General features: G+C 45.2%; 1 protein-coding gene across 1 annotated transcript in view; it reads right to left on the bottom strand.

The window, feature by feature from the left end:
- Tbc1d9 (TBC1 domain family member 9) overlaps positions 1-16,621 on the bottom strand; it is a 111,420-nt gene that overhangs the window by 32,096 nt on the left and 62,703 nt on the right. The window contains exons 3-7 of the mRNA XM_075976587.1: positions 16,135-16,253; positions 7,389-7,617; positions 6,724-6,985; positions 4,033-4,240; positions 845-1,051 (exon numbers count right to left, since the gene is read on the bottom strand). Coding sequence (XP_075832702.1) covers positions 845-1,051; positions 4,033-4,240; positions 6,724-6,985; positions 7,389-7,617; positions 16,135-16,253 — 1,025 coding nt within the window. The remainder of the gene's footprint in view (positions 1-844; positions 1,052-4,032; positions 4,241-6,723; positions 6,986-7,388; positions 7,618-16,134; positions 16,254-16,621) is intronic.

Below are 16,621 nucleotides of genomic sequence, written 5' to 3'. Positions count from 1 at the left end.
CTACAGAGAAACCAAGTACTATTGTCAAGTAGCAAACAAATACAATAAAGGATTTTTTTTGTATTATGTTAACAAAAGTGGCTGGTTATCTGTTTCATTGATTTGTCTCTTTGTGAAGCACGACGCGGAAGAAGCAAAAGCCTTGAAAACTTTCTGGCATCTCAAAAATGCTACCTAAGCGGCCAGGGAGCAGGGCCAGGGATGGTACATGCAACCTTCCCATCTTTAAAACATGGGTTAGCTAACAGAAACTTCCTAGTGCCTGTCTTCTCGGGGTTCCAGCTTCCCTGGATGGTAGTCTAACACGCATTTCATCACAGAACCAGCACCATAACAACGCTGTATTTCAGGCCTGACTTTACTTAGAGACTCCTGTATCCTTGCCTCTGAAGTTACCAAATAGAAAAGAGTCACTTTCCTTGTACTCAGGTCAAATCACTTAATGATAACTCCAACTTAAAGAAAAGAAGCTTAAACTGGGCCCTCAGGTGTAAGCCTGCAATCGCAGCTGAGGCTGACGCTAGAGGATTGCATGGTCAAGGCCAGCCTGGAGAACTTGGTGAAGACTGGAGTTACAGCTCTGTAGCAGAATATTTGCCTAGTATGTGTGAAACCATTACTCAATCTTGATTACCAAAAAATAAAGGTGTGGGGAGGGTTTAGATCGATGACTAAAAACTAATTCCTTATAACAAAACAATCTTGCTAAGATATTGCACTGGGCAGTGGGGCTGGGGGCTTGGCATGGCTGTTAAATTCGACAGTCAAACAAGTTGACAAGGAGGTGCACACTCCAGGCCCGAACACAGGAGCACCCCACTACGCTCGGGTGTCTCCCACCAACCTCGTCATCTGAACTGTTGCAGCTTCCCGAGAACTCTCTGTCTGAGTAGATTCGAGAAGTCGTCTGCTGCAGGAAATCCGAGATCCTCTGTACCAGGAAGTCTCTGTCTTTCAAGTTGGCGAACAGGAAGGTCATTCTGTTCCTGGTGCTGATGGACAGGGGGCTAGGGAGCACGCTGCAGCTGTCGGCCTTCTCCACAATGGTCACCTGAGGAGACAGGAAGCTGGGCACTCTGCATGGGAAGGGCTGGAAAGGAGCCCGAGTCTTAACTCCCTGCCCGAGCCATCTGTGCCATCATCAGACAAACGGCGATCCTTCCAACTCGGCTCCAATGAAGCACATGCCTTATACAAATCAAACCGGAGTCGCTACCAGAAACTAGAACTATCTTTCTGAGTTTTTCCAAACTAGGGGGGTGTTTTTTCAGTGTCCAGAGGCGTATTTGATTGTCACAGCTGGAGATATGACAGCTGCCTTGCCAGGGACGCTGCCCGATACCCCGTGGGCTGCAAGTCTGCAGCAATAACTGGCCCCAGATGCCAAGGGTGCCAAGAACGGAAAAGAAATTCCCGTTTTTCATTAAAATTTCATGGAGCCGAAGGAGACAGGACTCCTAGCTGTGGCCTCATAAGTAAGAGAGGAAGCAGTTCCGGTGCAGGCTCCTTTCATTAAGCAAAGGCTAGGATGGCTTTAAAACACTACCAGTCCACTGGGTGCATCACATAGACGCCAAGACCTGGCAGCGAGTGCTCTCAAGGACTTGTTCTGGAGCAGACACGATATAGACGGCTCAGTTGAAGCCCCACACACCTGCAGACTCTGCCTGTGTGTGTGTGTGTGTGTGTGTGCGCACACAGCCATGGAGAAGTCAGAAGAAGACTCTGAATGTCTCCCTCAATGACTTTTCTCCCTTACTTTTTGAGACAGGGTTGATCACTGATTCACCAATTCTCTAGGTTGACTGGCCAGGGAACACCAGGAATCCTTCAGCCTTTGCCACCAACAGGAGCATACTGCTATGCTTAAATTTAAACCTGGGTCCTGAGGATGCAAACTCAGATCTTTATGGTTGAACATCAAGTACTTCACTGACAGCGGTCTCCTAAGCCCAGCGCTGATGGTTTTTAACAAGGTTTTTATCAACCCCAAACAAACACAAATGTACTAAAATGATTCTTTTTTTAGCATATTAAGGAAAAAATCTTAAGGCAAACATGAAGTAGCATGTCCAGCGTAACTCCGACTTTCTACCTAATGCTAGCATTTTCTCTACTCAGAGGTCTGCAGTCTGGGCAGAGTTAAACTTCCTCTGCACATTGGATAACGACGCCCATTCTTGATACCAAAGTGCATTTCCCTTGCCGCTCTGGGTAACTGCTATACCGTGTCCAGGCAGAATCCGACAAAAGAAATCATGCTAAGGGTAAGAGTCAGCTAAGCTCAGCAGGTGAAGGGCTTGCGCTGCAAGCCTGGAGACCCGAGTTCCACCCTGGAAGAGCGCCAGAGCCAGGGCATTGTCCTCTGACCTCCATGCTTGTGCTGTGGCTTTGGTGTCCACACACACACACACACACACGCACGCACACACGCACACGCACACACACACACGCGCACACACACACATACACACACACGCACGCACGCACACACACACGCACACACGCACACACACACACACACGAAAACTGTGCTTAGAACTAAGTGAAAAACTTATCAATCAAGGTGAATTTTCAGGAAAAAATATGAATCACTAAGTGTAAATGTAGTTGATCCCCCCCCCAGCCAATTATCCTGGCCTCCACATATGTTTGAATATTGATTAGCTAAACCTATGCCAAAGGGAACTGAATCTGTCAACTGTGTGGTAGTTTGTGCTCTTTGTGATTGGCCAATTCAGCTTCAGGGAATTTATAATCTATAGCGTAAGGAAATTTATACACGTGACGGGGAAAACAGCAGGAGAGAAGGGGCACAGCTCTAGATAAATAGGTGACTATGTTATGTACATACATTTAATGCAATAATATATAGTCATTAAAATTACGTTGTAGAAATCTATTTAATGACTTGGGAAAATGATGTAAGGATACTCACTGTTAGATGAAGTAAAACTACAAACCCCCCTACATTTCTGTCTAAATTCTTGACACACACAATAATGCACAGGAAACGCTATGCTAAGAGGGAACTTTGTCTTCTGATTATCTGACTTTTGCAATTTTGCTATGATAATAATGCATTACTCTTAAAATACAGGAAAAAAAGAGAAAATTTGATTGCTCAGATAACACTTTAAAAAGAGAGAGAAGAGCAGCAGAGTGGAAGAGAGCTTTACCATGGGCTCTTCACACCGGGAGTCTAAAGGCTCTGCTCACCTTAGCTTCTGAGAGGGACCAGAGCGTGACTGACCGGGAAACACAGGGCTTGCAGCTCTGCACTGCCCATCACAGGCATTGCTAGTATTCACTGAGGGCAAACAACTGAAAAACATCTTATAAAAAGCAAAGGAAGAAGGAAGGAGGAGGAGGAGGAGGAGGAGGAGGAGGAGGAGGAGGAGGAGGAGGAAGAAGAAGAAGAAGAAGAAGAAGAAGAAGAAGAAGAAGAAGAAGAAGAAGAAGAAGAAGAAGAAGAAGAAGAAGAGGAGGAAGAAGAAGGAGGAGGAGGAGGAGGAAGAAGAAGAGGAAGAAGAGGAGGAGGAGGAAGAAGAAGAAGAAGAAGAAGAAGAAGAAGAAGAAGAAGAAGAAGAAGAAGAAGAAGAAGAAGAAAGAGGAGGAGGAGGAAGAAGAAAGAGGAGGAGGAGGAAGAAGAAGAGAAGAAGAAGAAGAAGAAGAAGAAGAAGAAGAAGAAGAAGAAGAAGAAGAAGAAGAAGAAGAAGAAGAAGAAGAAAGAGGAGGAGGAGAAGCAGCAGCAGCAGCAGCTGGAGCAATGGTGTGGTGTGGCTAAGAAGTACACTGTTAGGAGCGGAGTTTGAATGCCACCCAGCCTACAGCTCGGCATGGCTGCACCTGGCCAGCCTCAGCACCAGGGCTGGGAATAAGCGCAATCACTGGCAGCCAGCTTAGCTGACCTGGTGAGCTTCTGGTTCAGTGAGAGAGAGCCTGCTCAAAGGAGACAGAGACGATGAAGACAACCAAGACAACTACCTTATAAACGGATGTCCTAAAATATGATTTCCACTGGACACTTACTTCGCGGAGTGGGATGATGAGGCTGCAGAGGTTTTCCTCCTTGCTGGTGAAGCAGATGTAATTCGTGGAGACAAACATCTGACCCAAAATGTGCATCTTGTTAAAGGGAGTCCAGAGGGTGCAGTCGGTGTGGCCGTCCAGCTTTTCATCTTTGGGCAACCGGAAAAGGGCACGGTACCGCTCACTCTTCGCCCTGGCATCCAGATCACTGCAAACCAGGAACTATAGTTCCGGTCACCAAGAGAGATGCCCCAGTGCCTCCCCACTATGGCCCCGTTGGTCCCAGCCCTCGCCTCTCAGTCTTTGAGACTCGCTCCGTAGCTGCATCTTGGCGGGACTCCAACCTCGCGATCTCAGAGTACAGCATCATTTTACTACATCCAGCCATTTTCAGTTAACATAGATAAATGGTAAAAAAAAAAAATCTTGGACAAATTAGGACCAAGGAAGGAAGCTCATTCTCATTCTAAATAACTCAAGAATTTCTAAAGAGGTTTTTAGACTTTTTTTTTTTAATCCAGAGTCATTTTTGAAGATTGGCTTTTTGAGACAGGGTTTGACTGCGTAGCCCTGAAAGACCTAACGACATCATGAACAGCGAAGCGAGTCTGCTGGCTGTCATTCTCCACCCTGAACTACAGGACAGAGTGAGGAGACCTAGGATCAAGTTCTAGATCTCACCTGAGGCCTCTGATGACACCCTTTCCCCTCAGGCTTCCAGCCCACCGTGCCTCCATAAGGCCTAGTTTTCCACCTGGCTTCCCACAGCGGAGAAGGGGCGTGCACAAGGGTCCCCCACCTCCCTGTGCTGTCTGTAAAATCACCTCTGTCCTCATTGGCTCTGGAGCTGCAGGCATCGGGCATCTCTTCCCTTCTAGAGATCTCACTGAAGACTTTTCTTAAGCTCTATCCTCAGCCTTAACCAGGGTACCCACCCTCCCCAAGGAAGTATTCCCATCAGATTCCTGCATGCAGCCTGTTTTCTGGTGTAGCCACTATCCCCTGCATGGCAACACCCCCTCGTGGAGGGAGGAGGGAGACTTCTCAGACATGACCTTCTCAGGCCTAGGATCTGCAGAGACACGCACCATCCACCAGGCCTTCCAGGGCTTTAGGAGTTACCGACTGCTGGGAGAAGGCCCTCCATCAGGCTGAGCGGCCACACCTCAGTGAAGGTGACGCAGGTGTCCCCAGGAGTGGATGCCACACCAGGTGGGCTTCTCAGTGACAAACTTGGGCTCCTAGAGGCAACCTCAATAAACTCACTGGTCCCTAAGCTAGATTTGGGTGAATCATTTCTCTGGTCTGTCATTGGTGTCGTATCTGGGATGAATGGGCACTGGTTCCTGTCTCTGTAGAAAAAGTCACACAGCATCAAAGATTTTCCAAACTTAAAAAAAAAATAAATCCATCCCTTCTCCGTCAATTGCCTTTGATGTTTCCTCTGTTAACTGCCTTTGAGTTTTGCCATCTATATAATTCATTAAGATAATTAATAAATCTGTTGTGCACTAGGATGTCAAACCCCACGTGAAACCTCAAAGACATCTTAACCACCTCCTTTCGGGTTCCACTCTTTCCACCTGCATGGACTTTACAGGAACGACCTCCATCCTGATGTCCTGGAGGCAACTCCATGCGATGCAATCAAAGCTGCCCTTCCTTATGCCCTGGGCACACTCTCCCCTGACTCCTTCTAAGGGACTCTAGTCGACCCGAGCACGGCAAGCGTGTCTCTGACAGGCCTTACCCTTCTCTTCCACTCCCTCTGCCTTGCTACATCAACAACAACAACAACAACAACAACAACAACAACAACAACAACAACAACAACAGTATTAGATTATATTCCTAAAGCTAGCCACCCAGGTCTATTCCCTTCTGTGGACACTTTCTTATTCCTGAGGCTGATTACCAAGGCCCGGCTGTTAAAGAATTGAAGTCCAGCAGTCATACGCCCCCTTGTGGCTACTCTAATTAACACGCCCAATCAAAATTAAACACCTCATCTTAACACGGGGTTCCTCTTGTACCTTTATAAACTGCCTTTTTCCTCTGTACCGGGTCTGTTTCCTCTCTATCCTGAGGAATCCTTTCATTCCCACCCATCCTGACCCCTGCCTTAGACAAATACCCCTTCTCCTTCTCCCTGGTTCCAGTCCCCTTCTCTCCCATCCTCTAGCTCCTGGCTCTGTCTCTTATTCTCTGTCCTCTGTCCCTCTGGGGAAAATAAATCTCCTTTGTGCCGAGAACTTGGTCTTGGGGTGTCATGAGCCAATACTCTCAACTTCTGCACACAGCCTTACGGGCTTCCCTGCAGCTTCTCCGCCTGTGTACTGGCCTCTGACCTGCTGCTCTTAGTCTTTCTCTCTTGGGCGGCCCCCATGTGTCCATCCTTCTGCACAAAATGTACACCTGTCTATAACCCATGAACCCAGCAAAGAGCAGCTCGGTGAGAGGTCATGTGAGGTCATCCGGGGCCCGCTGTACTTAACGCTAGCAGAGATCCCACCGCGTGGTGGAGGAACCCATCCCGCCTGTCTCCCTCACTGACCAGGGGTGGCTCGGGCCGTCTTTTCCCATTGTACTATGCTCTGGAAAGAGCTCACAAACTGGAAGCTGGCCAGAACTCAGCACCTGTGCGGATGGAAAGGTTTTCCATCCCTGAGTTCTACAGTTTCTCTCACCCACCGTTTCAGGGCGGACACTTTTTTGGGAGATTTCTTCTTGAGTTTTGGCAGGGACCGGTCTTGTTCAAATCCTTCATTGTCCAAGAGCTGCCTCATGGCTATGTTGGCAAGCTGCTCCATCAGCTTGAATGTCTCGGTGATGTTGAGGAACACGGAGAAGAAATGCTCACTGGATCGTGTGCTCACTTTGATCCCGTCTGGCAGAAGCAGCGTGGCGTTCTTCTCCAGCTGAGTGATGTCCACCCACCGGATCACCAGCTTGGCTGAGCACAGGCAACAAGGTCCGGTCAACACTACTTAGTGCCTGTCCAGATAGGGTCACCTCATAGCCCTGCTCCCAACCTTCCCTATAAACTCTTCTGAGCTCCTGGTCCCTGTGTTTGTGGCCTCATTTGTTAGTTATAATGCGTATCACATAAACTCTGTGATGAGAATGATTACAGGCTGAAGTCATGCCAGCTATACCTTTGGTGACCCTCAACTGCTCAATGAATAATGTGTTTGCAGTTGTTGAATTGAAAATAATGGAATTCGCTCATTAAAAAGGCAGGAAGAGATCTCGACTCACCTCTACACACATGGTTTTGGTATTCTGACTTGGTTTATGAGTTCTGGGAAAGCCTCCGTGGACTTCCCAAAGGCTCCCATGGAAGCGCAGCCACTCACCTTCCCTGCCCATGAGGAAGGAGGAGAAGCACAGGTGGTTAATGCTGAGGTACATCCAGCCCTGCCGGGGAACCTTCCCCTTCCAGTAGCTGCAAGAGTAGTAGTTGACAAGTTTCTCTTCTTCGGGCATCCCAAACAGCCTGTGGAACTTCACGATGGCCTCCTTAAACTTCTCGGTGTCGTCATCTTCCTTCACGTCGTTGATCCTGTTGTACTCCGCAATGATGCCCTAAGTGGGGGCAAAGCAGACGGGTGGAATTATGACAGCCGCCCAAGAGATGGGAGCAAAACACGTTTAAGACCGGATTTGTTTTAAAGATTGATTCCCTTCCAAGGCAACCCATCGGATTCTAAGCTTCCGGTTAGCTCTCAGGTTGGCCTGGAACTCACTATGCTGTCCAACCTGGCCTTGGATTCACTGTGGTCCTCTTGTTTCTGCTTCTCAAGAGCCTTCGCGCTTAGCCAATTAACCAGCAGCATTTCTGCACTAAAAGGTTCTCCAAGGATCTTACTATTCATCCGTTGGTGCTCATTGTTTCCTATGTTCACTAGGAATGAAGCGGTTTGTCTTAAAATAAGGAAATAAAAAAGGCCCTTGCCAGCTTAATTTTTATTAAATGCATCACGATAGGGTTATCATAAAGGTCAGTTCTGCCTTTATATAAAAAAGAATCACCATTTGTTTGGTCAAGGGAGAAAGGACTGACGGTCATCACTAATGGACATCTGACAGGAGACCCCCACCTCAGGAGTCATCGGAGCTGGAAACAGATGAATACAGGAAGAGAAGTCAGTTAGACACAAGATTCTTGGACGGCTGGGCAGGAGAGAGAATGTTTGCATAGCAAGCGACTGGGCTCATCTAAATCTGTTGCTGAATCATTCTGGTCTCCTGGGAAGCCATTTAGCTGCTAGCCAAATCCTCTGCAACTCCCTGAAGACTGTTTACTGTGCATCTCTTTAGAGAAGAAAGCTACCTTGGGCTCAGTGGCTAAAGGCACTGGTCAAATCAGATGATCCGAGTTCAATCCCCGGGACCCACACAGTGGAAGGAGAGGCAGATCCTGCAAGTTGTCCTCTTAACTTCCACATGGGCACTGCAGCACACACGGTAACACATGCGTGTGAGCGTGCATATACATATACACATATACACACACACAATAAAATATACATATGCACATATACACACACAAAATAAAATATACATATGCACATATACACACACAAAATAAAATATACATATGCACATATACACACACAAAATAAAACATACATATACACAAACAAAATAAAATATACATATACACACAAAAATAAAATATACATATGCACATATACAGACACAAAATAAAATATACATATGCACATATACACACACAAAATAAAATATACATATGCACATATACACACACAAAATAAAATATATTTTAAAAGATAAGGCTCCCTTGGATTCCATGGTTGACTTTGTAATCGTAAAATCGGTCCATATTCCATCTTTACCTTCTCTGATCTCACTCTCATTGGAACAGTCTGGACTTCAGAGGATAATAGCTGTGGATTCAGGGCCCAGAGTGTCCCCTGTATCTGTGTGAACTTGTGAAAACTCTGGCCCAGATATGGCCAAGTCCTTCAGGATAAACACCTACAACAGGATCATGATAGCTACAATTCCTGGCCTTCAGGCTATCTATTGGCTCTCATTCTTCCAGCGTAGCCTTCATATTCCCCACAAACATCCTCTTAAAACAAATTTTGAGGGACAGGATAGCTGCCTGGATCAGCTAGTAAAGTGGTTGCCATGTAAGCAGGAGGACCTGAATTTGACTGCCCGCAACCTACACGGAAACCAGCTGTGGAGGCCCATCTCGCTAATGCCAGCTCTGATGACGGAGACACAGGGAGACTTGGGGACTTCGGGGTTAACCTGTCTAGCTGAATTAGAGACTTCCAGAGTCTGTGAAAGATACTGGTTCATAAACTAAGGTGGAGAACAATTGAGAAGAACACCCTAGTGTTGCCCTCTGGTCTCTACACATGTCCATCCGTGAACATGCACCCACCTCACAACCACACACACACACACACACACACACACACAAGTTGACTTTTAGAAAGTAGAGCAAGGGTTCAGCAGTTAAGAGCATTTGTATTCCAGAGGACTGGGGTTCAATTCCCAGCACCCCCATGGTGGTTCACAACTGTCCCTAACTCAAGTTCCAAGGCATCTAGCTTCCTCTTCTGGTCTCCACATGCACCAGGCACATATATGATGCACGGGACATACTTGCACATGCAAAACATCCATATGAAAAAAAAATAAGGAAGGCTAATTTAAAAAAATTGACTAGATAATTCTTATAATCAATGACCTAAGTAGCTCATCACTGCTGTCACACCAGAGACACTAGGTCACGTTCATGTGAATCCAATCAGCACCAGCTTTTCCTTCATCGTACAGGGTCTGAATAGTTCCCAGGAAGAGCTCCGCCCCAGCAGGCCCAAGATCCCCTCTAAACTCTCACCTTCTAGGCTCTGATCCTGTCACTCCGAGTCCCCTATGACTGTTTCAGGCACATCACCAACCCTCCAAGGCTGCTTTAGTGAATTCCCACCTCTCTGTGAACCTTCTAGCTATGATTCTTTCCCCTCACACAAAGCACTGGTGATTCCCTGTGTCCTCCACTGAAATGGCTTCCTGAATTTCATGTCCATTGCCACACCTTTTCCCTTGGGGACTGCCGTGGGGGCAGAAGGGAAGGCCTCAGTCTTCCAAAAATCCTCATCACCTTTCATGTGACTGAAAGTCTTGGACACACAGCTAAGAGCAAACAGTAGAATCCTTACGTGAGCACAACTTCACAGCTCATCTTCAATCTGTTCTACCTTCAGGGCCAACCCTAGACCCCCAGCACAAGCCAGAATTATCACAGTGGCTTCCCGTTAAGATTCTCAGCCCACTCAGCTTTTATACAGCCATGATCTGAAACGGACACTTGCCAGCAACAGTCCTACCAAAGCCTGAACTGAACCCACAACACAAGATCACTCCCTGACCATCCCCCACCGTCACCCTTTCCTCCCTGGGAGACTAAGCAAGACGTAATTCTATCTAAATGTTCTCAGTTCTATGCTCTTTCAATTTACATTGGATTCTGTTTATGTTTTCCTCAGCCATTAAATATGAGTTGTAACACTAGTGTCTTGAACATTACATTACCTAACATCAAAAGGTATCCAGTTCGATAGTCTTAGAAGAGAAATATGTTGGGCTCCCAAGTGAGACTATATCTTTAGGAGCCATATTTTGTTTTTTTATTGTATGATCTCAGTTGTGGATTGAGGAATCTACACTGTTTCACAGTGTTGATGTTTAGAAAACTACGTTTCCAGTTGTGGGCTCGTCCATCATCACCCAGGGTAGCCGTATGGCTAGCATCCAAAATAGCAATGTTTTGTCCTGGGAGAATACCTAAGATAAGACTGTTTTCCTCTAATTAGTTCTGCTACAAACCCTTGGAGAGAACAGGGATGTTGAGGTCCATGGAGGCCGAGGAGTTGGACCCAGGTTATTCTAGGCATAAACAGGCATCAGCAGAGTTACATGAAGAACATCAGACAACCAGAGGTGGTGTGAGGGCATTGGATCACCGGGTAGGAGGAGTTCAGGAGGATCTTGATGAGTTCGAAGCCAGCCTGGGCTACGTAGTAACTTCTGGGTCAACCTGGGCTACAGAGTGAGACTGTTTCCAAGCAAAAAGAAAAAAAAAGAAGAAAACAAAGAAAAATAAAAAAGAAAGGAGGAAGGAAGGAAGAACGAATGGAGGAAGAAGGAGTGAATAGGAAGACACACACAACTAAGAGGAGGAGAACCCAGTAACAGGAAGCAGCATCAGCATTTCCTAGGCAACCTCAGCAGCCTGGAACCAGCCTGGAAACCTCAAGTGTGCTTCTATTTGCTGCTCTGTGGTGGATCTCTTACTAAGTCAGAATAGGGAGCACATTAATACTAAATTATACACAGCAGATCACAGGAAAGGCTCTGTATGTCTTGGTACAAAAACACTATGCTAAATACCAACTTCTAGAATGTTCATTTAAACGTAAACATGTTTTTAAGGATGAACAGACTGATGAAAGTATAGAACCAAGACACTCTGGAGCCTAATGTAATTCATCAATAGATCAATCAATAGATCACTCCTCTCTTCCAACTTCCCCACCTTTAGGAAAAGACAGAGTCCAGAATGCCCAAGCTCTCTTTAAGGCTTTTCTGTGAATGTTCAGCCAGAAGGCCAGGTTGCTGGAACACAGGATGGAATGTTTCTTCATCAAAGTTCTACGGGTTCTACTTAGTCCAAAATAAATCACTCTGGTTCTAGGCAACAGTTGCTCATAAACTCAGAGTTCAATGTATCTAACGCACTGGCTGCTTCATGTAAATTTAACTGTGTAAAGGTGTACTTGAAGAGTAAAATTAAGTTGGCAAACCAGACGCTAGCCATTGTGGTGTGTGCTTTAATCTCAGCACCTGGGAGGCAGAGGCAGAGGCAGAGGCAGGGAGATCTTGGTGAGTTCAAGACCAGCCTGGTCTACACAGTAAGTTCTAGACAGGCAAGGCCTGCATAATGAGACCTTGTCCCAAAACAAAACAAAGCAAATACATGTTAAAAAACAAAACCAAAACAAACAAACAACCCCACCCCAACTTGGTAAACACGAGAAAATGTTTAGCTTTATAATCAAGGACAGATAATTAAAGCTTGAGGACATTAAATTTGAAAGCCATTTTAGCAATAGGCAGGAGAGATGATGCAGGTTAAGAGCAAGTACTGCTTGATCTTCTAAAGGACCCAAGTTCGGTTCCCAGGCCACACCTCAGGTGGCTCACACCAGCCTGTAACCCCAGCTCTGCAGGCACCTGTACTATTGGGCACAGGTCCCTCGCAGACACAGGTACATACACCTGATGAAAATAATAAAATGAGCCTTTAAAAGCTGTGAGAGTGAAAGCAAGCCCGGGGATTCTGGCACAACAACTTATGCTTACAGTCCATTAAAGAGTTTGGGTTCACTACAATGTCTTAATCGCTTTATCTGTTAACCTCTATCCTAACAGAGGTCGGAGAAATAGAATCTGCGGCAGAAGTCAGGTAAACTAAAGTGGTGACTGTATCTTTATTTGTCTGCCTGTCCCCTGCTAATTTAGAAGCAAAAGTAACTTCTAGAAAGACAAAATGAATTATGGAGAGTTATATTTGGTTAAAACAACTATAATGAGCTAGGCAGTGGTTGCGCACGTCTTTAATCCCAGCACTTGGGAGGCAGAGTCAGGCGGATCTCTCTGAATTTGAGGCCAGCCTAGTCTACAAGAGCTAGTTCCAGGACAGCCAAGGACACACAGAAAAACCTGTCTCAAAAAAAAAAAAAAAAAAGAAACGAAAAGAAACAAAAAATAAAAAACCCCCAACAACTCTAATTATATAGAGTAGATACTAGTCAAGGCAGCATAAGAACACAAAATACCACCACTGTGATCAACATGTTGAAGCATCAAGAAGTAAGCATGCAAAATGCTATGCATGGCACTCGAATTCCTGTTGCCTGTCTAGGTAACTGTCACATTTATAATTTACAAAAGTTAGTTAGATCCCATAACAAATAAACCTGTTAGTCTCCTTAAGTACCGGGCAATCTGTGACCTGGCAAGCCACTCATTTGCACATGAATGACATTATTTCACACATTACTGCTTTAATGGGAATTCCCTCCTCATAAACAGTTTCAGGGGAAGTAAACCTGACATATTTAATGTAAAGAGAAGAAAAGCTACTGACATAATTTGTCCTTCCCTCAGAAGCTTGCTTCTTCCTCACTATCATTTTTATATTATACAGAGATGGCAGCCTCAGAGGCAGGACTGTGACATGGGCCCTGGTGTTGTCTGATGTCTATGTGTCTTCTCCATCTTTCCTCCAGCCCCTCACACATGAAACAATTAAAAGCTCTCCTGATTTCTATACTCACATACATGCATTACATAGAGTCTGAGTTTCACCACACAATTCCCAATTATACACACACACACACACACACACACACACACACACACACACACACTTAAGTTGTAGTATCTGGCCCTTTCCAATGTGTTAGTCCCCTCCCCCTTTCTTAGTCTCTAAATGGAGATTGTCCCTCCATTCTGAGGGAAGGCTGGGCATGAGAAGCAGGCTGGGGTTCCTGTATGCACTTTTTCTCCAGAGCTGAGTATGAGCCACTGTGAATTCAGCTCCCTACTTCAAACACATCAGACCCTAGAGGGCAATGGATTTCCATTTGTCATCAATGTTCCTGTTTCAATTATTACGTGCTCATGAAAAAGTCATGTAGAAAGAGGAAAGAGGGCACTGGCTGTTCCTATGGGATTTTACAGCAGCCTTCTGCCAGACCATTCACTAGAATTCCCCTTATTTTGGTTCTAAAAAAGGTTTTTAAACAATGTCTAGAAACCCAGATGCTAAAACAGAATGAATTAATCATTTTGAGCATCCCCCATACACAAAAAGTCATCTTCAACTTTGTGTGGCAAAAATTGTTAGGAGCAAGTCTGATGACAAATGACAAGCAGGAGGAATAGCCACAACACGTGCATCACCAACAAAAGGCAGATGACCTTTCCAGAAAATAAAAAAAAGAAGGGGGGGGTGCTGGGAACATAGCCCAGCATAAAGTCTTTGCTTTGCAGGAACGAGAGCCTAAAATCAATACCTAGACTCCAGAAAACCACAGCTGGGCATGGTGGAGCATCCCAGCACTGTGGAGACAGAGACAGGCAGGTGGGTCCCTAGGGCTCGCAAGCCAGACAGCAGTGTCCTTGCAAGTCCCAGGCCAGAGAGGGAGTCTGTGTTTAAAGACAAAAGAAGAGCTGGGTAGCACTTGAGGAAAGACACCCCAGACTATCCTCTGGTCTACACACACACACACACACACACACACACACACACACACACACACAAAACATTCAAGAAAAATAAGACCCCCAAATCCTGTAAAAGATAAACAGAAGATACCTGCAGTCATGTATAAATAGACACAGAACGTGGCCCTTAGCATAGGAAACGCTACCCAAGCTCATTCAAAGATAAGTTGTTGTATAAAGTTGCCTTAAAGTTGGCAGAAGTTGGAAAGTTGAAGAATCCACGCTGTTGGAGAAGCTGCAGGGAAGGAGGTATTTACACATGTACTAGTGGGCATATAAAACGGTACAGCATCCTGGAGGGAACTGAGAATACTTTGCAAAACAGCACACACATTTGCTCTTCAATCTGGCAATCCCAGTTCTGCAAGTTCAAGGTACAGACGGCCTCAGCCATATGCAAGCACAAACGCATGAGATTCTAAATGCAACAGAATTTGTAGGTGCAAAATGTTGGACAGCACCTAGCTATCAAAGCACAGGTAGTGACTGAACTGATTATAACGCACATGCCAAACAAAGAGACAAAAGGAAGCCTATGATTCTGGATTGGATCGTGAGATGAAAAAAGATGGGTATTTTCAAAATGATAATTTTGAAAGGACATCTGTAGTTAATAGTAGTCTGCCAGTGCCAATTTCAGATTTAATAAAACCATCATTTATAAACTTTTACCTGAAGAACTATTCGGATTTTTTTTTTAAAAAAAAACATTAGTGGATACTACACCAACAGAGAAATTCTGACAAAAATTTGGGTTATTTATGGTTTAAAATATCTTCCTATAGGAATATGTAAACATAAAAGTATGAATTCTACAGTGGAAAATGGACACCACTTTGAATGGGTTCATGACACCAGCAGGTGCCAGATAAGTATCACGTGCCTCGGGACACCGCAGCCCAAGGAGGACACAAGATTGCTTAAGTAGCACACTGTTCCAGGAAGGCAGAACTTGAATTCAATCATGGAGAGACATCTGACAGAGCCTCAAATGAAATAACCTTTTCTTAAAACCAGAAGTGCACAGTTGAACAACATTAATGTCATAGACATAAGGAACGGCTGAGGAAATGTTCCAGACTGAAGAGATGCAAACTAAATTCAGTTCCCTTAGGGGCTGAAACCCACAGCCACCGAGGGTACAGTCAACCCCGTTTAGATCAGAATACATGGGACTGCAGAGATGCCCGGCAGCTAAGAGCACTGACAGCTCTTGCAGAGGACTGGGTTTGGTTCTTGGCACCCGCATGGGAGCTCCCAAGCATCAGTAAATCCAGGGGCTCTGATCCCTTTTCTGATGCTGGAGGGCACTAAGTCCATACATGGTGCACATACACACATGTACACAAAACACCTGTACACATAAATAAATTTAATTTTTTAAAAATTAGAATATATACTAAGTATTAAAGTGCTGTAAAAATGATGCATTTATACACATTGGTAAATGATGCTATTTGTTTTCATCAGATATCAATATTGGAAAGCACACACTGAAGGATTCAGGAGGAAGTCCCTCTTCAAGGTTAGTTAGCTTTAAGAATCCGAAGTGGGGTGGAAGGTCAAGACAAGTCTGAGCAAAGGGCACACAGGTGGGTCATATACAGCTCTTATTTTTGCAATATTTCTGTGAAGTTTAGATTTTTTTCCAGTTGAAGGGCTTTAGTATGTTTAAAAGTATTTTTTTTATCCTTTGAGAATCTTATACACACACACTACATATTTCAACAACATTCAACGAAAGCAAAATGAAAAGGCTACCACTACCTGTATTTTTCCTCTTACAAATGTGGTGATGTCATTCTCGTTCTCGAAGATGGAGAGCGTCTGCAATAGATTCTGCTCGAGCCATTCCCAGTGCTCAGTCACCTCCTTCCTGGAGCCACCTGCACGGAAGCAGAGGGGACAGCGGCAGATGTCAAGTTTCACACCAGAGGCATGTTAAGAACCAAGCTTACTTCACCAGTATCCAACACTGGCAGAGGAGATTGCTTGCCCGTCCCGGAGTTCTGACTTCAACGTCCCAGAGAAGAGACACACAAGACAACAAACATGAGGACCCCCAAGAGCAAGTACTGGGTTCCAGATTATGCGAACGAGGTCATTCCAGAAACTGAGATGGTTCAGTTGACGAAGCCACATACACCACAAAGGCGTATGAGCTGGGAATTTAGCTCTTTTATTCCCCCTTCCAGAATGTGCAGTTTACAAGGTGACATAGATCCTGTCAAGATGTGAGCTTTTTGTGCTAAGC

The sequence above is a fragment of the Microtus pennsylvanicus genome, chromosome 6 (genome assembly GCF_037038515.1).
Source record: "Microtus pennsylvanicus isolate mMicPen1 chromosome 6, mMicPen1.hap1, whole genome shotgun sequence".
NCBI lineage: Eukaryota > Metazoa > Chordata > Mammalia > Rodentia > Cricetidae > Microtus > Microtus pennsylvanicus.
This window is presented reverse-complemented; position numbering and strand designations above follow the sequence as displayed.